The sequence below is a fragment of the Candida margitis genome (assembly GCF_024628925.1).
Source record: "Candida margitis strain CBS 14175 chromosome Unknown scaffold33, whole genome shotgun sequence".
NCBI classification, from domain to species: domain Eukaryota; kingdom Fungi; phylum Ascomycota; class Pichiomycetes; order Serinales; family Debaryomycetaceae; genus Lodderomyces; species Lodderomyces margitis.
Window position 1 is genome coordinate 75,668 of NW_026261796.1, and position 21,041 is coordinate 96,708.

Genomic DNA, 21,041 nt, shown 5'->3' on the forward strand with positions numbered 1-21,041 from the left:
ACAGTAAGGGGATGATGGTCTGTTCTGAAGGGGGATGGAAAAGGATTTGTGTTTGTTTGTTGGTTGGTTGGTAGAAAGATGATGGGGCGGTGTGATGTTTTGGGTACCTATCAGTCTATTTAATAACAACTGGGTGAAGATTTAGAGTGAAGAAAATTTTTTGTGTGTTGCAAAACATAAAAATAAATTTAAAATAGAACAGGAAGATAAATTTTAGCCCAGGGCTTAGTAACCACCACAGGCAAATCCCTCAAAAAAGACAGCAATAATAAAAACAATGAGATGAGGGGGGGGAGCAGCAACTTCCAAAAACAGTAGTTGGCTACTTAGACATTTAGGTACCATAAACGCCTTGTTCTTCTTCTTTGGTGTAAATTGCTTACCCCTTAACTGGTGCTTCTGATTAATCTTTTTTTTGCAAAGGAGGCTTCCAATACGAAACAGAACTTAAATTTAGAGACACGTGTGGGGCTTGTATGTAGATAAGTATAACCTTAGTAATAATATCTTGACTACATCATACTAGGACACACCAATATGAATTTAACAAAGTCAGTTGGAAAATGAGTTGTGTGTTGCTATTGGACCTCATTAGAGTAAATTGATAACAAACAACAACAACAACAACAACAACACAATAGGGGACAGTTTATTGTCAATCTCACTATTGTTTAGCAAAGAAAAGAAGACAATTGGGTATCGTGTCGTGTTTAGGTCCAACTATTGTGCTCTCTTGCTTGCCTTTGCCTCTATCTCTCCCCTTAAAATGATTTTTATTTTTTTCTTGAGTAAAAAATATCGTCTGTTAATTGTTAATAACTTTAATTTCCTTTATTGTTTATTTTTCATTTTGACACGTGCGTCTTTACAAAAGAATTTAGCGAGTTAATAAAACAACAGAGAGAGAGGAACAACTCTTCAGCTGAAGGGCTTTGGTTGTTCAGAGGGTTGTTCAAGCTGTAGATACGCTCCCACCCTCACTCTTGCCTTCTTTTCCCTCGCTAGTTAAACTTTACACTTCGAAAGTCATTTGCTAAAAGGTAAAAAACATTGCATCTGCATATAAGAACAATTCTGTGTACAAAAGCTACAACAACAAAAAATGAAACGCGTAATGTGATCTTCACAACAGCTAAACCATATTAAAAGATCTACATTAAACTTCAAAATGGAAAAAATCACACGAGATGGAGTGTGCGCGAACTGCCAGTCTTCTTTTCAAAGAGAAACCAGTGTGAAAAGTAAGACATATGTGAAAGCTTTGTCACCATAGTAAGAACAAAGCAAGCCTTGTTCAACCCCTTTTAAATCAATAAAGCCCACACGCAACCAAATTACAAACAGACAAAGCAGATTGTAGAAGTGTATTTGCAATCGAAACAAAACTTAATCTAATTAAAAAATAAAGATCTTCACCTCCAGTGTTCATACGAAACAAGCACACTACACACATTTGAAGGTTACTTCAAAGACGTGTTAAAACAATCATACCACGACCAATCTAATTTTTGAATATTGGCATTGATTTACGAGGACCGCAACATAATGCCAAGAATTATATTGCAACAACAATAATCTTTCACCAAGCTATATGTTTTTACCTTTTTTGCAGCAAATTAAAGATAAAAAGCGTGTGAGTTTGGTCTCAACTCAATAAGCGAAATAAATGACTCCTTAGTTCATGAAAGCAGTAATATCTTCACTTAGGTTTACAAAAGTCAACAGATAAGAGAAAATAAAATACTACCACGACTCATGATAAAACTCAAGAAATCAAATCAAATTTACGCCTGATTGTAACTAAGAAAACAAAAAACACGAACAATAAAAGAAAAAAAACGCACTCATTGGACTCCAACTGTTTCACCAACAATATCGTCCCTCCCTCCCTCTCACTCTCTTTCCTCTACAACCGTTCAATTAAAGCCATCACATCATAATCATCACCCAACATCTCCTCAACACTAGCCAAAGCTGCTTCACTAAACAACCCCGATTTTGTCGATCTATACCCAGGCGCACCTGCCACTCCTGTAGCGCCAATGCCAGTGGTAATTCCACCAGTACCAGTACCAGTACCAGTACCAGTACCAGTACCAGTACCCATACCAACAGCTGATGATTTTCTTCTCTTGACTGCACCTGTTGGCTGCTGCACCAGGTTTATATTGTGCTTACCTGGATGTTGTTGTTGATGATTATGTAATTTGCTATTACGACGGTGATGCTGATGATGGGTTAATTGTTCTTGCTGCTTTTCCTGTTGTTGTTGTTGTTGTTGAAGATGATGGTGATTGTGAAGTATAGACTTATTCCTAAATGCACCCAATGGCACTCTTGATTTCTGGGCATTGTTGAAATCACGCCATATTCTCACATCATTCTCATCGTCATTATCTAATTCACTCACATTAAGTAAGTCATCCAAACCCAAAACCAGCAGCTCATCCGAATTAGGCTGGCCCTGGCCCTGGCCCTGTACTTGTACTTGTGATGATAATGGGTTATGCCGTATTTGTCCTATGCTTTTCCTCTTTGATATCGACTGATTGGATAAGTTGCTTTGTCCTACTCCCGCCAATGCACGCGACGCCGGTGAAAGTGCATTATGGTCCAACGGCATTCCACGAGGTTCTTGTGATTTATTAACCGATGACAGTTGCTGTTGTGGATGTTGATGATGTGGATGCAGCAGCAGTTGTTGTTGTTGCTGTAATGAACGTGTACTCATTCCATCAATAATCCCAAATGGCTTGCTATCAATAGTAACCCACGACCCCAACATTGGAGGACGATAATCGGCAGTTTTCGACGAAAGTACTTCGGTGGCCTTTTTCGAGCCAATTTGAGAAGACGCATTGGTATTTTTGGGCAACGACTCATCAACATCTGTTGATTCAGAGCTGTCATAGGCATTGCCATAGCCATCTTCGTCATCACCATACACCGTCTTGGCCGCATCATGACCGCCGTCTATTCGCAGTCCAAAGTCTTTGCTATTCTTGACTTTGTACTTTGTTGCATCCTGATCCCCTGGACCTTTCGACTTGAACGTCTTGTCGTGATCAATTTCATTAAACAAATCATCGACATTGGCGTGAGCACCAGCACCTGACGACTTTGATTTTTTGCCTTTGCTACTTCTTCTTCTTTTGCTTCTTTGTCTTGTCGATAAATTATCATGGTGCCGAGCAAGAGTATCATTCTCAGGTTCACTCGATGAATCATTGTCGGAACTAAAGAAATAGTTCCACAAATACGAATCGTCATCCTCATCGCTATTGCTATGTTTGTGCTTTGGTATTTTACTTGGTGAAGTTAATGAATGTTTAGCTGGTGGTGCAGAGCCACCGACATCACTTTCGTCAAAAAATGGCACATCAAAGTCAATAAAGTCAACGTAGTCATCTTCATCATAATCGCTTTCTTGAGAAGCACTGCTTTCATATTCAACAATTGGTTTACTACGGTCTTCACCAATTCCTTTGAACGAATTGACAATTCTTTTGGAAGTCGAGTACTCGCTATCATCAAATGTAAACTCATCGTCGTCCTCATCGTCATCTTCTTCATCCTCTTCGTCGTCGTTGTGCTCCTTTTCACCAACAATTCGACTGCCAAACTTGCCATCACCGTTATCATCAAATCCATTATTTTCAAATTCATTGACAAGAAACTTCTCTTCTTCCTTTAAAAAGGGATCGTTTTCATCATCTTCATCGTCATCATCTTCGTAGTCGTCACCAGTGACACCTTCCAGGTCTGCATCGGTACCTTCTGACGCCAACACCACCGACCCACTTTGACCTACATTGACTGAACTCTTTTCTCGAGAAGTTTTATCATAAATACCTGAATCATTTGCAATCAGTGGCAAAAACTCATCAACATCATTTTCAGCTTGCAAAGTAGCCAATAATTCATTATCATCAATTTCATAATCCTCATCCGAGTTCAAATCACTATCATTCATTTTAGGAATATGTAAAAGATCATGGTCAAACTCAAAGTCAAAATTTTGCTGTTGGTCGGTGTCCAAGGGCAAACTTGGGGAATAATCAACTTCTTCACCCACATCTTCCTCTTCGACTGAGTTTGGTTTGAGAGTAAGATCAGGTTTCAGCTCTCCATGTTGTTCCCACGCACCCTTCTTCTTCTCCCCCTCCTCCTCTTCCTCTTCTTCATCATCGTCATCTTCATCTCTCTCAACCTTATCAAACTCAAATTTAAAGTTTATGTCGGGTAGAATAACATCCGATTTCCTTCTCCCATATTTGATCGAGTTTTTTCTTTGTTTTGTACTGCCCTTATTCTTTGCTTTATCTTGCCCCTCTTTTGAAATAGAGCTTGAATTGGAATCGGCTGAAGCTGAAGCGTCATCGTTAGAGCCATTCGGGGATTGTTCCTTCTTCAACCCCTTTCTTGCCCTTGCAGTTTGCAAAGCATTAGCCTTTTGCTGTTTCTGTAGCTTGACAAAATCAACATCGGAATCGTCATCTGATGAACTAGCCATCTCTCCATCTGAACCATCGTTGGAGTCGTTCGATTCATCATTACTCTCCTCTGAGTCATTAGCACGTAACTGCTTTCCGTTGTTCATGAGAGCATATAATCCAGCAATATGCTCTTTTTCATCGTCATCATTGTCGCTCTCATCTTCTTGATCACTGCCCGCTTTGGAAGTTCTGGTGGTATCCGAAATCAAATCTGAAACATCGACTTCATCATCATTATCGTCGTCGCCAGATGAAACGGCAATGACTTCATTCTCATAATTTTGGAGATCCTGTTTCGACAAACCAAGAGATTTTCTCGGTATTGCCTTTCTGCCATAAGTTTTCCCCTTTTTACCACTGACAGTCTTTTTGCCTCGCGATTTCTTGCCCATCTGTTGAAAACTCTTTGCAAATTCGTCATCGGAAATAGCAGTCAAAGATGAATCTGAATCTGAATCGATGTAGTGCACATTTTTTGATGAGCCTGATTTGTTCTGATTCGGGGTCCTTGTTCTCTCTGACTCATTGTCAGACAAGTAATCTTGTGATGAAGATGAACTTGTTGAATTGGCAATACTAAATCTACGTTTGCTAAACGCTTTCAAGTTCTTACCACCATATTGTTGTTGTGCATGATGTGTTTGTGGCTTCAGGTATGTATTGCTGTTGTTGTTATTCTTGTTTGCTTGCGATTTGGCCCTATTGGAATTGTCATAAGGGCTTTTGTTAGCAAGACTTTTCGGCATCTTGTTTTTGTATTTTTCTTGAATCAGTTGATTTTTAGTTTCTGTAATATCAGCTTTGTTAATTTCTTCTTTAGCAAATAGTTTTATAGTTCTAGCAAACTGTGATAATCTCTTTTGTAGTTACTCTATCAAAAAAATAGATACGTATCAGTTATCGTCTCCGTTCTCTTTAGTATTCTCTTGAATTACTCTATAAGAAACACCTCAGAAACACTATCTTGAATATTGATGTTTCTGTATCCAATAATGCAAAATAGTCCAAATCTAATACTGTTGTCCCTTTCCCTGTTTATTTCTGCGATATAATGAAATGATTGGTAAAGTAAATGTATATGAGTGATGTAGTAGTTTGGATATTTCGATAGTTGCACATAATATTATGCAGAAATTGAAGTTATCTAGTAAGGTTCTTCAGTATTCAAAACCAAAAGAATGATCCAGATTTTGAATAAAAAAAATAGAACGTTTGCAGGAGAAACCGATGTATGTATATAACAAGTGGATTCCTTTCCTAGTCGATAAGCAGCTAAACTGTGTGTTGTTGTTGTTGTTGTATGTAATATAGTACTTGTGGTACTGCTTCTGGTTACTATCTCTTTGACTTGTTTTTTTGGCTTTTTGTTTATGGTGAGGCAATAAAAAGTAGATATTTGTGGAAGTAGTGATACCTGTTTGGGGATGCTTACGTTGTTGTCAATGAACTAGATTGTGTAGGCTCTCTCAGTCTTTTAGTTTCGTTTAGTCTCTGTGGCAGTAGCTTGTGTGATAATACCCTTCTTATTGGTGTTTAATAAGCAGTAATAAACTTTTGTTGTTGATACTTATACTTTGTGTTTAGTGTATGTATACTCTATCAAGATAGATAAAAGATATATATATATATATGGGTGTATGTGTAAATGGTGTCTGATTATAGAAAAGGGTTTTGGTAACAGTTTGGTAACAGTTTGGTAATAGTTTGGTAATGAAAACTTTGGCTCTTCTCACAATTTTTTACTTTTGTATTGTTATATTATTTTCTTTGTTTTCTCTGTCTCAGCAATACGTAAAAAAATACCGCATTTAAACTTCTTCACAATATACACACAGCACACAGCACATACACATACACATACATAAAGTTAGGAGATAGTTTCTACATCTAAATCTCCCATCTGTAGCCATTTTATTCTGATACAGACATAGATACTGTTATCTAAACACTACTAATATTTTTTTATCTGTTCTAATCTTTTATTCTTTAATTACACCCCCCACCCCCCACCCCCCTTTTTTAATTTTTTATTTCAATGAGAGCTCATCTCATATTTTGATATTCGGATTTTATTTTCTACTTTCTATTTTTAATTTTTAATTTTTTCTTCTTCTTACAATACCAATGTTATCTGGATTGCATCCTATCAACTCCCTCTGACTTCACGACAACTATGAATTAATAAGAAGATACACACAGAAAAGCAATGAGACTTCCACACTAAAGGTAGAATAGTACTTCCATGCTTTAGACCACCCTTCTCCTCTCTTATCTTCCATTGCCCTTTTATATTCTTTTGTGTAATTGGAATATCCACAGTTTTTTTTGTTTCATTAGTAGTCACACTACCAACTACTAAATTGACCAACTACCAAAGCCCCTCAATGAACCTAACTCACAATGAGTTACACAAAATGTAAAACACTCCTTCCACTGCCCCCAACTTAACTCCACCCAGGGACAGTAAATAGATTAAAAAGGCACTTTAGTTACTCTTGTGAATTGTAATTGAGCAGTCAGCATAGCTGGAACCCGGTCAATACCTCTTACGCGCTTCCACCTTTATCCGTCGTCAATTCTCGCTTTAGTCCAGTTCAGGATACAGTACATCCACCAAATCACAGTTCCCGTCTCTTTCTCCCGTTGGAACTATATCAGAGGTTAACTGCCATAATGAAGGCACGTCACAAAAGCAGTGTAAAACATTCGTATTAGAGATTGCATCAAGTGAAGCTCGAAAATCTTCTTGTTTTATTATAATCACAAGACATTGTCTACATCTATTCCCCTTCCCCCCTTCCCTTGTATGAGTTATGCTTTTTATACATATTTGTGTCCTTCATCCCCCCCCCCCCCCAAAAAAAAAAAAGCGAATCTATACCTTGTTACACATATTGGAACTCTATAAATTTGAGGCAGTAGTTTGGCACTTTCGACAAAGACTCCAAATGGTCACTCCCTTATAGCTTCTTTCTCTCCTGTAACCACTATCTTAGTTTCTTTTTTCAGCCTCTGAACTAGCAGTCAATCTTGCACTCAATTCAATTTGATCTTTAACTGCTTTAGTCAAATATTCAATCATAATAACATCTTGGTTGAAATTGTCAAACAATTTATTCAACTCTTCAACATCAGTCAAGATTGGTGGCTTAGTCAACAACGTATTACTCAATTTTCTCAACAAATCAAGGTTTTCATCCGATTGATTAGTGGCATTAGCATCAATATAAGCAATCAAATTGGCAACATTTTGCTGCACTTGTTGTAAATTTTGAGCGAAAAATGGGTGATTACCATCTATTATTGATGATATATTTGTGTTTTGGTCAATGGTTGATTCTTGTAACGATTTGTATGCAAGTTTTTCAGTATTGGTTCCATCAACCACTTCATTAGGGATAGGTGTGAAGATATATGAATTGTTGACATTGGCGGTCTTGTTCCAGCCAATTTGCACATTAGTCTTGGCAGCAGATTTACCGACAGCAGCACCAATATACGTTATTATCTTGGGACTGGTTATTTGACCTTGATCATTGACATATTCCACATTCAAATAAATCGCTGGGTAGGGAAAAGCACGATCAGCACCTTTGGAATAAAAATCGTGGATTAAACTTGTAGTGTCATCGATTTCATTCATACTGCCAAACCAACCCAATACTGATTCCTTTGGATGCGATTTCTTATACAAATGAAACAAGGATTTATGAGCTTGATCTTCAATGGCGATGGAGTCACCCGTCTCATCGCATGGAACCATAAATGCATCCCTAATCTCCACCTCTAATCCATTATCTGATCTTATACCTAACAAAGTACCAATTATTCTCTTGTTCAACACTTGTTTAGCAACGATTTCCAAAATGGTGAGTAATGCAGACGCGTGAATCTTGACTTTGGCAGGTCCATTGGCTGATCCAGCTGCTGGTGCTAGCACGTTTGGCCTTACCAAGTGCATGAATGAGTTACTAGTAGCGGTAGCCATCCTTGTGTCTTTGAAGTGGTGTGTGTGAAATTTAGACTAACTTAACTTGGTGATTGATGGTAAAAATTTTCCAAAATGTCTTGAAATTTTTTTTCTTTCATTCTCTGCAGTGGAGCTATATGCAGGATTGAATAAATTGTTTTGCAACTGAATAGGAACCAAATGGTTGACGGTTGAAGCTGATGACTGAAGGATGAAGCAGAGGACTGAGCTATACAAAGTAGAAGATTAGTGTAAATCATTAAGCAGGACCAAGGGTTCCTGTGATCACACCTCAGTTGTACTGCCCAGCACAGGTAAAGAATATGTTACTATCTTGTATGCTCCCGAGTATTAGCATTTCATCAAAATCTAGAGCTTGTATAAGGAGGTTAAGATAGTGTAGCCCATCCCTCCAAGATGTTTTTCAATGGATGCTTGTCAACATTCTTTGGCCCATTCTTATTGCCGTAGTTACTGTTTTAGAAACTGAACCAAGAAAAGAGAGAAGACAAAAAAAAACACCAAAATATCAAATCGCAAAGTTTTGGGTGATGCTTCGGGCAGTTGTCCAACGGATCATCAAACATTGGATTAACCGAAACTTACTTCATATCAGTGATTGCTTAGAATATAATGGCCACAAGTGGTAGTACTCCTTTGAGCATTAAAGAGGATGAACTCCCAAAGTCAAAAGAGTCTATTGGTACTCCCACCTCTGCCAACACTGTATCCACAACAATAGCAACAGCAAGCACAACCACAGCTAATAACAGCAGCAGCAACAACAACAACAACAACCACAGCAATAAGAGTAACAAAAATTCCAGTCAATCACATTCTCAACGCAAAAGCATATGGATTTTTCCAGAATCAGTCGTACTATATCGCACACCAAGTCGAATACAGGCAAGAATCACCTTACCACAAGAACTTCGCATCAAAGAATCAATGCATGAATTTGTTGTACGACTAGGAACAAAGTTGAAAGTTGACGGACCAACTTTACTCGCCACCACGGTCTACCTCCATCGATATTACATGCGACTCCCACTTTCGTCCTCGAAATATTTCGTTGCTTCAGCAGCATTAACCATATCGTGTAAATTAAACGACAACTATCGACAGCCAGATAAAGTCAGCTTGTATGCATGTAACGTGAAAAACCCCAACCCACCAGTCATCAAAAACAAGGTCAAACAACCGCCACCGCCCATTGATGAACAAAACGAGTACTACTGGAAATGGAGAGACCAACTACTATATCGTGAAGAGCTTATTCTTCGAAAACTCAACTTTGAATTAAATTTCACCTCACCTTATTTACTCCAATTTAAAATATTAAACAAGATACATCTCGGTATGGGTCATTTATTGTACAACAAAAAGAAAGATATCTTGAAGATGACAATAACGCTTATTGAATTATTATCAAGTTTACCGGTTGTGTTGTGTTTTGATATGAAGGAAATTTTGGCAACTTGTTTTGTCATTACTATATTGGAGGGTAAAACAAAATTGGATAAAGAGTTGAAAGTGCCAGAAAACTTTTTACCCCTGGTCATTGGTGTCGAGGTCGATGTTGCATTGCATTGTTTCCGATTCATCAAAAAGTTGTTGCAGTGTTCGCAAGAGGATCCCCATGTGGTTAGTAATAAAGCTGCAGCAAAGAGGTTGTTACCGATAAAGTCGCAACACTTTGAAGATGTGGCTAGAGGAAAGTGATTGTAAATATATAAATATACATTAAATAAAAACCCCTTTGAATGCAATGAAGAAGACCGTGCATGTATCCGTGTGCTTTTGAATATGGCTCGTCTGAATTTGTTTTTCCGTTTCGCACGTGATTCTGTTGAGGTGCCATAATACACATCAAATTACATTCAAGTAGCATACTTGATTAAATATCAAATTGGCTTTTATACTACACCACATACTATACACGCAACGCTATCGAGAAGTTACCGTAACTGCATCGTACACCTTGCAGACTCAACCATGGACCCCACCCCGGATATATTTGAAGAACTAGACACGGCATTGATGGAGATCTTTCACCGCAACCACCATCGTGACCTCAACAACCTATCTGAACAAGAACGACAACGAGCCTTTGATGAAATGGCCGATTTGATTAGACAAAATTCACTAAATTCAGCCTCAAATCGTCGACGTACCGTAAGAAGATTCTACGAGATTACATGGTACTGGAATTACATACCTTACATTGTGCTACGATTTGATCGCATTGGACAACAAATTACCCTTGCTAATTTCAAATGGGCTGTTACTCACGCCATATTCTACTTCGTTAAAACAATTCAAGCAGGATTCAGAAGTATGATTTTTTTGTTTGTTTTACAAACATACCTCCATAATGTTTTTAACATGATTTTTGTATTTTCCAACATTATTACTTTCAGCCCCAACTTTCTCAAGGATCTATTCACTTATATATTCCAGGACTCACCCAATGTCTTACACGATCATGCATTGCTAGTCACTCACAAATGGGACATTTTCTATTACTTGAATTTAGAGGAATTTCAAAATGCCCTGATTTTGCAACACACATGGCTCATTTTCAAAAACTATCGTGCTTCGTTATTGAATACAATATGCATCGTGGCAAGAGAGGGACCATCTGATTGTGACTTGATTACAAACTCATTGGTGTTTAGGATGCTGGATGCTATTAGTGAAACATGTCCTCAATTGTCAACAAACATGGTACGATTCATTACAGTAACAACATATTTGCTCTATGCGACATTGGGTAATTTCATCTGCCTCAATGTATTGTTTTTCCTCCTGTATAATATTATGAGACGGATTGCTGGGTATTCCAAGATCGTCAAGAATTTGGGTCTGGTTGTTGGATCTACATTTGTGAAGTATATAGCGTAGTTGTAATTGGAGGGAGATAGAATATGTAAAGTTTAGAGTTGAAATAAACGAGTGCTTATATTAGTCAGGTCAACTTTGGGCGATGCTGTACGCTTGGTCCGGGTGAGAGGGGTAGGTCTTATAATAATATTAGTGGATCAATTTGCAACTTTAGAAGCTATACAAGATGTCACACTTCTGGTCAAAGAATGTCCCTTGACTGCAGCACAACTAGAAAGCTGAAAGATCTCACCTCGTTAATTCAATCAAAGATGCAACTGTGTCTCTCAAATGGGAATACAAGCTTTTCGTCATTAGCCGAAAATACACTCTCATGCAAGTCAAGTTTTCCTGCAGACAACAAAGGGCAAAATTGTTCTTTAGTGGCTCTTTGTAACCCTTCTTGAGGTATTAGGCGCCTTTCACAGCGATATAGGACTTTTTATGTCATTAGGTTACATTTATCGCGTGTTTCTCCTTGACAAATTCTTATTTTTCATCCGCTTCTGTCCGTACCCCACATTTACTCTGACAAGGTGAAAAAATAAAAAAGTAAAATAATAAAACAATACAATTAATAAAGCTATGTATATATATTAGAATGTTAATCCCCTTTTCTCAATTGCGCAAACTACACTCCCTCACATACGTCAAATCCATAAAAACAAAACATGTCGTCTCAACTTCCTACAGAAATGAAAGCAGTAGTCTTTCGCGGACCTTTTGATGTCCAAGTCGAACAGAAGCCAGCTCCCCAGATTAGTCTTCCGACTGATGCCATTGTCAAAGTTGAATATGCGGGCTTGTGTGGATCAGACATGCATACTTATAGAGGCCACATAAAGGGTCAACCTGGTACTGTTGTTGGCCACGAATTCACAGGAACTGTTGTCGCAGTAGGACAAGATGTGACAAAATTCCAGCCTGGTGACGATATATTGAGTTGTTTTTCCATCCAGTGTGGCGAATGTTTCTACTGTAAGCACGGTTTGACCGGCCAATGCGCTAAAACTAACACCTTTGGTAAACCAGGTTTGGATGGAGGACAAGCTGAATATGTGCGCGTTCCATACGCTGATAATGTGCTTGTCAAGAAACCAGAGAGTGTCAAAGGTGACAATATTGATGATTCCGTGTATTTACTTATGGCTGATATATTTGTCACTGGATATTTCGGGGTAAAGAAAATCGTGGACTACTTTAAAAACCAACCTGCCCAAAACTACGAAGCGCAGCGAATTAAAGATGTTTCAGTATTACAGATTGGTGCCGGTCCTGTTGGATTATGTGCTTTGCATGTATTAAAGTACTATGGATTTGAAAAGATTGTTGTCGTTGATAGTATTCCTTCAAGATTAGAAGCAGCCATGAAAATCGGTGCCTACAAAACCATCAATTTCCAAGAAGAAACGGATGGGGTAAAGAGCTTTGTAGCTGATGAATTGAACGGTGTTGGGTTTGATGCAGTATTGGAAGTGGTGGGTGCTGAATCATCAATGAAGTCAGCATTTGATGCTGTACGTGGTAATGGTTTTATCTCAGCATTGGGTATGGGCCATGGACCATTCCCTTTTGATGCATTGCAAGCATATTTGAAGAATCTTAATCTTTCATGTGGAAGATGTCATGCATATGCCTTGCTTCCTGAGGCTTTGGCAATCTTTGAAACATTGAAGGACAAATTGACTGATTTTATTGATCACAAGACACCCATTGATAATGCAAAGGAAGCATTTAAATTGTTCGACGAACACAAGGTTAATAAAGTGGTGTTTGATTTCAAGAATAAAGTATAGAGATTATAAAAATTATATATAGTTCCATCATTGTATATGCCAGACAAAATTTGTTGTACACGTAGGAGAATATGAAACAGCTCTTTCGATTTCACTGATCTATTAACAAACTCTGAATGACGCATTGGAAATTAGTTGACAAATTGAACCCAGTTGCATCCCTAGTGTCATATGGAAATTCAGCCCTTGTGCCATTTCAGTGGGGTGGTCTTGTCAACTTTTGTTAGGGGGGATAGCTGGTAGTTGGGTCCGTCAACAATCACCAGTACGTAGACCTCTTTTCCTAATATAACCAGCAGGTGCATCTTTCGTTGAGCATCGTGATAAGACTTGGTTTAGGAACAGATATCTATTGTGACTCATTCTGATACTTTACCTAGCAGCTGCAGTTTCCTCTCCGGTTGTAAACAGCCACAGTTGTTCGTAATAGAGATATTCCAGATCTCATTAAACGCTAAATAAAGGGGAAAGTGGTTTTCAGCATGAGCCGATGTGGAGGTAATTGTGCTTATCCACTAGTTCATCAAGTTGGTTTGTACTGTCTATACTCTTCCATTGGGAGTGCTTGATGTTGCTGATGGTTTTGGTGCTTATCGCGCATACTTTAGAAAAATACCGGGGTAAAGTCTTTCGATGTGGGATTTCGTAGAAGCGAATCTAGATCGTCTACGTCATAATTGTTGGTAGCGATCACAAACTCGATCCGGTCCTTTTTTTCTCTCTTTAACCTGTAGCCTTTTTTTTTTCCAAAAAAAAAACTTACAAAGGACCCTCTCTGCACCAGAATCGATATCAGATCCATCAATTTGTTAAGTATCCTCCAAATATCATGTCTGATAACAACCACAACCCTGAAATGCCTCGGATGAACCTTCGCGACTCTCGGAACCCAAACTCAACCATGTCTCCTCCGAACTCGGGCTTTTCGCCCTATGGGGCAGTACAGCTACCACCAGTGTACTCCTACCGACAATCCCAGCAACAGCAGCAGCAGCAAGTACCACCAGTACAACTGTCTCTGGATCTGAATTATTCCGGCTCTCCAAACCCTATTGCGCAACCATTACACCCCATGCAGACACAAACCCACCAAACGGCTGACAATCGGCCCCGCATGCGGGTCAGCAAAGCTTGTGATCGATGCAGGACGCATAAAATCAAATGCACAGGGTCGGACCCATGTGCTACCTGTGTACGACAAAAGAAAGAGTGTACGTTTTCCAACTCTGCCAGTGGTAGTGGTGGTGCCAATGTACCAAATAAAACCAATGGATATCAACAACAAGGTGCAGATGCAAATAAACGGCGCAAATTTAGCACTCTTAATTCAGAACCGTTTGGGTTGCCGGTTGTTGACAAGTCAAATGACAAGGAGTACATCTCGCATTTGGAAAATAGGGTGCAGTATCTTGAACATTTATTGTCAAGAAACACATTTGAAGATTTTAGAAATCCACGGTCACAAGAACCAGAAAGTGAAGGGGTCATTGAGACGTTGTACACCACAAGTTCAAAGTGGAGGTTTTCGCGTCGTCACCAGAATTTACTTATTGTTGAATTGTGCAAGTCGATGTATTCAAACTTGTCAGAAGAGCTGAAGGAAAAAGTGACAATCCCCCGTATGCAATACTTTGGATGGAACATGTCGGGAGTCAACTACCTCACGCCGGAAAATTTGCCTCCTTTACCCCAATTAGACATCGAGTTGGATGAACGTTACTTGATTGATTTTTTCTTCAAGGAAGTGAACCCATTGTTTGCCATTATTCATGAAACGGTGTTTCGTGAACAATATGAAGCGTATGATAAGCTTATGAAGGAGGAGGCAGTAACTACCGCCTCTGGCGAGAACAAGCACGACTCAAAAACAAACCAAACGAAATTGTACTCCGCCATCTTGTATCTCATCTTGGCGTTGGCCATTCGATTTAGTGAATTTCAAAAGCCCAAGAGCCCCGACTTGGAAATGTTGAAATTGGAGGAGAAATTGTTTAAATATGGATACAAGATTGTGTCGATATTAAGTTTTGAATGGGAATCATTTGAGTTGATCCAGAGTTGGCTATTGATTGCATTATACCTAAGAGTAGCTCACCGACAAACATCTTCGTCACATGCGTTGGGCCAAGCGATTACAATGACAAAATCGATGGGATTAGGATTCAGTGAGGAAAACTATAATATCTTGGCGTGCACTGGGTATGAACGCTTGAAGGCTAAACGAATTTTTTGGTGTGTCTTTACATTTGATCGGGTATGTGGGTTACAAACTGGGCGATATTGTGGTATTCGAGAAGAAGATTTTGGACGTGGGTATCCTGGATTTGATTTCGAACAGGAGACGGTCAAGGATGACTGGTTGACTTTACCTGCATTGGCATTGTTGCATATTGCCAGAATCTCAAACTTTGTGCATACGGCACCCAATGATAACCCTCATTTGATCAAATATCAACAGATTAATACCGAATTGGTCAGTTTGCATGCATGGTTCAATGAGATTGGATTTAGGAATGATTTGCTATTTAATAAAAATGTGGGCCATAATGGGCCAAATGAAGTTAGTTCGTTGATCAAGGCACAAGTCAAGTTGCATTATTACGATTTAGTGCTTTGTGTTCATGGTAAAGTTCTTTTCAATTATATTGGACGCAGAATTGCGAGTAATGGGTTAAAAGTCGATATGGTTTTGGATGCATGTCATGGTGTCATTGAAGTTTTGGATAAGGTGAACAAAGCCGGGTTGCTATATACTCCATGGTACTCGGTTCTACTCTTGCTATTCAATATTGGTGTCAATGCTCTTTGCTTGATCAATGGCGGTGTTTTCATTCAGCAATCAAGAGATCTCTTGAAGAATACTATTAAATTGTTTACCATTTTGAAAAAATCGCCAATTAGGAATAAGCAAAACAAGTTGGTGTTTCGTGAACGATTTAAAATGGTGAGAGAATGTACGTGGGCATTAAAAATGGCCAATAAAATCTTAACGTTGCGATTAGAAGAAGATATGAATGCCTTGAATAATATTGGTGTTGATCATGGCTCATCTGATGTAAATAAGCAGTATTTTTCTCAGTTGGGATTCAATGATGGTGCACCTGGTGGACACACCAAGGAAGATACAGTTGCTCCTGCTGGTGCTGCTGGTGCTGCTTCTGCTAATTCTACCTCAAACCTCTCGTCGAGCAATTCTCGCCATGCGCAGTATCAAAACCCACGCTCCAGCCAAGGCAAGAGCAACGAGTTCAACAAAGTATTTGAACAACAGTTGTATCGAAATGAAGAGGGTTCCAATATACCACATCATATATTACAACAGCACCAAGAATTACAAGGAGAAGCAAGCGGTACAGCATCGCCAATTTTATCACAGTCGGGTGCTGAAATGCATACACCTATCGAAGGCACTGCCACCACAAACACCAACAACGATGAAGGATCATCCTATGTTAATTCATTCAATACGCCATCTTCGGATAACCATGAAGGTGGCGGTGCCATTGATCCGTACCCGTCAACTGAAATTGACCAGATGTTGAGTAACTTGCAATGGTTTGATCAGTGGGTTGATTTTACCTATGATTTTTAAGAAATAGTGTTTTTTAAGATAGAGTTTAGTGACAAAATAGTTTATTTAAAAGGTGTATAATAATTTGTGTTGAAGATACAGAACTTGTAATCACTGTCATTTACTTATTTGATAATGTAGTTTTTTCGGCAAGTGTAGACCTACAGATTGAATTAGCGTTTTCTCCTGGAGTCCACAAATTTCAAGGTTGTCTTGATTTGTGAGGGATTCTTTTTCAAAGTGTTGGAACCAAAAGAGTAGATCGGGGAGGGTGTGAATGATTGATGATTATAAAAGAGCCAGAGGTTCTACTGGCATATGTCTAAACTGGAAGTTTTTCCGAACATGCAAGATTGCTTAAAATTAAGCAGTCTCGGAAAAACTTTTCAAACGGTTTCTGTGATTTTGATTTCGAGGTTAAAAAAATTCACCCAGCATCACAAGTGTATGGACGTAGGTACGTTTTTTCTTTGATAGTACGATAGGCTGGGCTCATGTCTTGTTTTTGTGGGAACATTCACTCTCAAAAAAGAGGTTGGACTTAGTCTTTACTTTGTTTCGATTTATAATGTATTAGCTGGTTTTTTGATCATCATTCTGAGCCAGCCATGAGTTACACCAAAACGAAAACGAAAAACGTGGCAATGGGCTCCCATGGCCACGACTTAATTTCTTATTAATTACGAGACATGAAGCATTATGGAATAGAACCGTTGAATTGTGAATTATAAGTCGGGAGGTGGGGTGTCCATTAGTTTCTTTTCTTTCCAATGACGTAGGTGTGATGTTATAAAGCTACTATTAAAGTAGCAGAAACTAATATAAAACGGTTATAGAGGAAGGCTTTAATTGCAAAAAATACAACAAGAACTGCATCGGATGCATAATCACCGAAGTACAGAGTGGGACACAGAGACAAAACGACAATAACAAAAAAAAAGAAAAGATTTTGTTTGCATTGTTCCAATATGTTGGTATTGTGTATCTCCAGATATATACGTTTAAAAAATGAACAGAGTTATGTTATGAGTATATTCTGCTGGGGATATGTAGATGTCTTTGTTTTTTACATTTGTGTCTTGTGTTTGTTTTATTTCTCGGAGAAACTGAAGACTCTTTTTAATTTCTTTTTTCTTTTCTTGCACGTGTGTGGTCGTGTATATACCGATTGTTTTATAAAGAAGAAAATAAAATGATAAATATAATAGCAATAACCCCTTGTAAAAGCAACTACTATGTTAAGCATAACAAATAATACACAGTCTTAGGTGGATTATAACCTCTGCTCTGTATTGCTTAATAATAGTGAAGACAATGTATTTGATAGAACAAGAACAAGAACAAGAACNCTGGTAGCGGTCACAAACTCGATCCGGTCCTTTTTTCCTCTCTTTAACCTGTAGCCTTTTTTTTTTCCAAAAAAAAAACTTACAAAGGACCCTCTCTGCACCAGAATCGATATCAGATCCATCAATTTGTTAAGTATCCTCCAAATATCATGTCTGATAACAACCACAACCCTGAAATGCCTCGGATGAACCTTCGCGACTCTCGGAACCCAAACTCAACCATGTCTCCTCCGAACTCGGGCTTTTCGCCCTATGGGGCAGTACAGCTACCACCAGTGTACTCCTACCGACAATCCCAGCAACAGCAGCAGCAGCAAGTACCACCAGTACAACTGTCTCTGGATCTGAATTATTCCGGCTCTCCAAACCCTATTGCGCAACCATTACACCCCATGCAGACACAAACCCACCAAACGGCTGACAATCGGCCCCGCATGCGGGTCAGCAAAGCTTGTGATCGATGCAGGACGCATAAAATCAAATGCACAGGGTCGGACCCATGTGCTACCTGTGTACGACAAAAGAAAGAGTGTACGTTTTCCAACTCTGCCAGTGGTAGTGGTGGTGCCAATGTACCAAATAAAACCAATGGATATCAACAACAAGGTGCAGATGCAAATAAACGGCGCAAATTTAGCACTCTTAATTCAGAACCGTTTGGGTTGCCGGTTGTTGACAAGTCAAATGACAAGGAGTACATCTCGCATTTGGAAAATAGGGTGCAGTATCTTGAACATTTATTGTCAAGAAACACATTTGAAGATTTTAGAAATCCACGGTCACAAGAACCAGAAAGTGAAGGGGTCATTGAGACGTTGTACACCACAAGTTCAAAGTGGAGGTTTTCGCGTCGTCACCAGAATTTACTTATTGTTGAATTGTGCAAGTCGATGTATTCAAACTTGTCAGAAGAGCTGAAGGAAAAAGTGACAATCCCCCGTATGCAATACTTTGGATGGAACATGTCGGGAGTCAACTACCTCACGCCGGAAAATTTGCCTCCTTTACCCCAATTAGACATCGAGTTGGATGAACGTTACTTGATTGATTTTTTCTTCAAGGAAGTGAACCCATTGTTTGCCATTATTCATGAAACGGTGTTTCGTGAACAATATGAAGCGTATGATAAGCTTATGAAGGAGGAGGCAGTAACTACCGCCTCTGGCGAGAACAAGCACGACTCAAAAACAAACCAAACGAAATTGTACTCCGCCATCTTGTATCTCATCTTGGCGTTGGCCATTCGATTTAGTGAATTTCAAAAGCCCAAGAGCCCCGACTTGGAAATGTTGAAATTGGAGGAGAAATTGTTTAAATATGGATACAAGATTGTGTCGATATTAAGTTTTGAATGGGAATCATTTGAGTTGATCCAGAGTTGGCTATTGATTGCATTATACCTAAGAGTAGCTCACCGACAAACATCTTCGTCACATGCGTTGGGCCAAGCGATTACAATGACAAAATCGATGGGATTAGGATTCAGTGAGGAAAACTATAATATCTTGGCGTGCACTGGGTATGAACGCTTGAAGGCTAAACGAATTTTTTGGTGTGTCTTTACATTTGATCGGGTATGTGGGTTACAAACTGGGCGATATTGTGGTATTCGAGAAGAAGATTTTGGACGTGGGTATCCTGGATTTGATTTCGAACAGGAGACGGTCAAGGATGACTGGTTGACTTTACCTGCATTGGCATTGTTGCATATTGCCAGAATCTCAAACTTTGTGCATACGGCACCCAATGATAACCCTCATTTGATCAAATATCAACAGATTAATACCGAATTGGTCAGTTTGCATGCATGGTTCAATGAGATTGGATTTAGGAATGATTTGCTATTTAATAAAAATGTGGGCCATAATGGGCCAAATGAAGTTAGTTCGTTGATCAAGGCACAAGTCAAGTTGCATTATTACGATTTAGTGCTTTGTGTTCATGGTAAAGTTCTTTTCAATTATATTGGACGCAGAATTGCGAGTAATGGGTTAAAAGTCGATATGGTTTTGGATGCATGTCATGGTGTCATTGAAGTTTTGGATAAGGTGAACAAAGCCGGGTTGCTATATACTCCATGGTACTCGGTTCTACTCTTGCTATTCAATATTGGTGTCAATGCTCTTTGCTTGATCAATGGCGGTGTTTTCATTCAGCAATCAAGAGATCTCTTGAAGAATACTATTAAATTGTTTACCATTTTGAAAAAATCGCCAATTAGGAATAAGCAAAACAAGTTGGTGTTTCGTGAACGATTTAAAATGGTGAGAGAATGTACGTGGGCATTAAAAATGGCCAATAAAATCTTAACGTTGCGATTAGAAGAAGATATGAATGCCTTGAATAATATTGGTGTTGATCATGGCTCATCTGATGTAAATAAGCAGTATTTTTCTCAGTTGGGATTCAATGATGGTGCACCTGGTGGACACACCAAGGAAGATACAGTTGCTCCTGCTGGTGCTGCTGGTGCTGCTTCTGCTAATTCTACCTCAAACCTCTCGTCGAGCAATTCTCGCCATGCGCAGTATCAAAACCCACGCTCCAGCCAAGGCAAGAGCAACGAGTTCAACAAAGTATTTGAACAACAGTTGTATCGAAATGAAGAGGGTTCCAATATACCACATCATATATTACAACAGCACCAAGAATTACAAGGAGAAGCAAGCGGTACAGCATCGCCAATTTTATCACAGTCGGGTGCTGAAATGCATACACCTATCGAAGGCACTGCCACCACAAACACCAACAACGATGAAGGATCATCCTATGTTAATTCATTCAATACGCCATCTTCGGATAACCATGAAGGTGGCGGTGCCATTGATCCGTACCCGTCAACTGAAATTGACCAGATGTTGAGTAACTTGCAATGGTTTGATCAGTGGGTTGATTTTACCTATGATTTTTAAGAAATAGTGTTTTTTAAGATAGAGTTTAGTGACAAAATAGTTTATTTAAAAGGTGTATAATAAT

At 38.9% G+C, this 21,041-nt stretch overlaps 7 protein-coding genes across 7 annotated transcripts; 5 read left to right on the plus strand and 2 right to left on the minus strand. All coding sequences in view use genetic code 12, as the record gives it.

Annotated features, from left to right (window-relative positions):
• Nucleotides 1-1,906: 1,906 nt before the first annotated feature.
• IFH1 (Ifh1p) lies at nucleotides 1,907-5,242 on the minus strand (the record flags this gene model as incomplete). Its single annotated transcript, XM_051814003.1, has 1 exon — nucleotides 1,907-5,242. One exon carries the CDS (start codon nucleotides 5,240-5,242, stop codon nucleotides 1,907-1,909), a length of 3,336 nt encoding a protein of 1,111 aa, XP_051672415.1.
• A 2,246-nt stretch (nucleotides 5,243-7,488) lies between these two features.
• Nucleotides 7,489-8,484, minus strand: CANMA_001986 (uncharacterized protein; the record flags this gene model as incomplete). The annotated part of the gene is made up of 1 exon (XM_051814004.1): nucleotides 7,489-8,484. The coding sequence occupies one exon, from the start codon at nucleotides 8,482-8,484 to the stop codon at nucleotides 7,489-7,491; it is 996 nt and encodes a 331-aa protein (XP_051672416.1).
• Nucleotides 8,485-9,099: 615 nt separating this feature from the next.
• Nucleotides 9,100-10,188, plus strand: BUR2 (Bur2p; the record flags this gene model as incomplete). Its single annotated transcript, XM_051814005.1, has 1 exon — nucleotides 9,100-10,188. The coding sequence occupies one exon, from the start codon at nucleotides 9,100-9,102 to the stop codon at nucleotides 10,186-10,188; it is 1,089 nt and encodes a 362-aa protein (XP_051672417.1).
• A 273-nt stretch (nucleotides 10,189-10,461) lies between these two features.
• On the plus strand, nucleotides 10,462-11,370 carry CANMA_001988 (uncharacterized protein; the record flags this gene model as incomplete). Its single annotated transcript, XM_051814007.1, has 2 exons — nucleotides 10,462-10,801; nucleotides 10,964-11,370. 2 exons carry the CDS (start codon nucleotides 10,462-10,464, stop codon nucleotides 11,368-11,370), a joined length of 747 nt encoding a protein of 248 aa, XP_051672418.1.
• Nucleotides 11,371-12,020: 650 nt separating this feature from the next.
• CANMA_001989 (uncharacterized protein) lies at nucleotides 12,021-13,145 on the plus strand (the record flags this gene model as incomplete). The annotated part of the gene is made up of 1 exon (XM_051814008.1): nucleotides 12,021-13,145. One exon carries the CDS (start codon nucleotides 12,021-12,023, stop codon nucleotides 13,143-13,145), a length of 1,125 nt encoding a protein of 374 aa, XP_051672419.1.
• Nucleotides 13,146-13,974: 829 nt separating this feature from the next.
• On the plus strand, nucleotides 13,975-16,737 carry CTA7 (Cta7p; the record flags this gene model as incomplete). Its single annotated transcript, XM_051814009.1, has 1 exon — nucleotides 13,975-16,737. One exon carries the CDS (start codon nucleotides 13,975-13,977, stop codon nucleotides 16,735-16,737), a length of 2,763 nt encoding a protein of 920 aa, XP_051672420.1.
• Nucleotides 16,738-18,214: 1,477 nt separating this feature from the next.
• On the plus strand, nucleotides 18,215-20,977 carry CANMA_001991 (uncharacterized protein; the record flags this gene model as incomplete). Its single annotated transcript, XM_051814010.1, has 1 exon — nucleotides 18,215-20,977. One exon carries the CDS (start codon nucleotides 18,215-18,217, stop codon nucleotides 20,975-20,977), a length of 2,763 nt encoding a protein of 920 aa, XP_051672421.1.
• Between the last annotated feature and the right edge of the window lie 64 nt (nucleotides 20,978-21,041).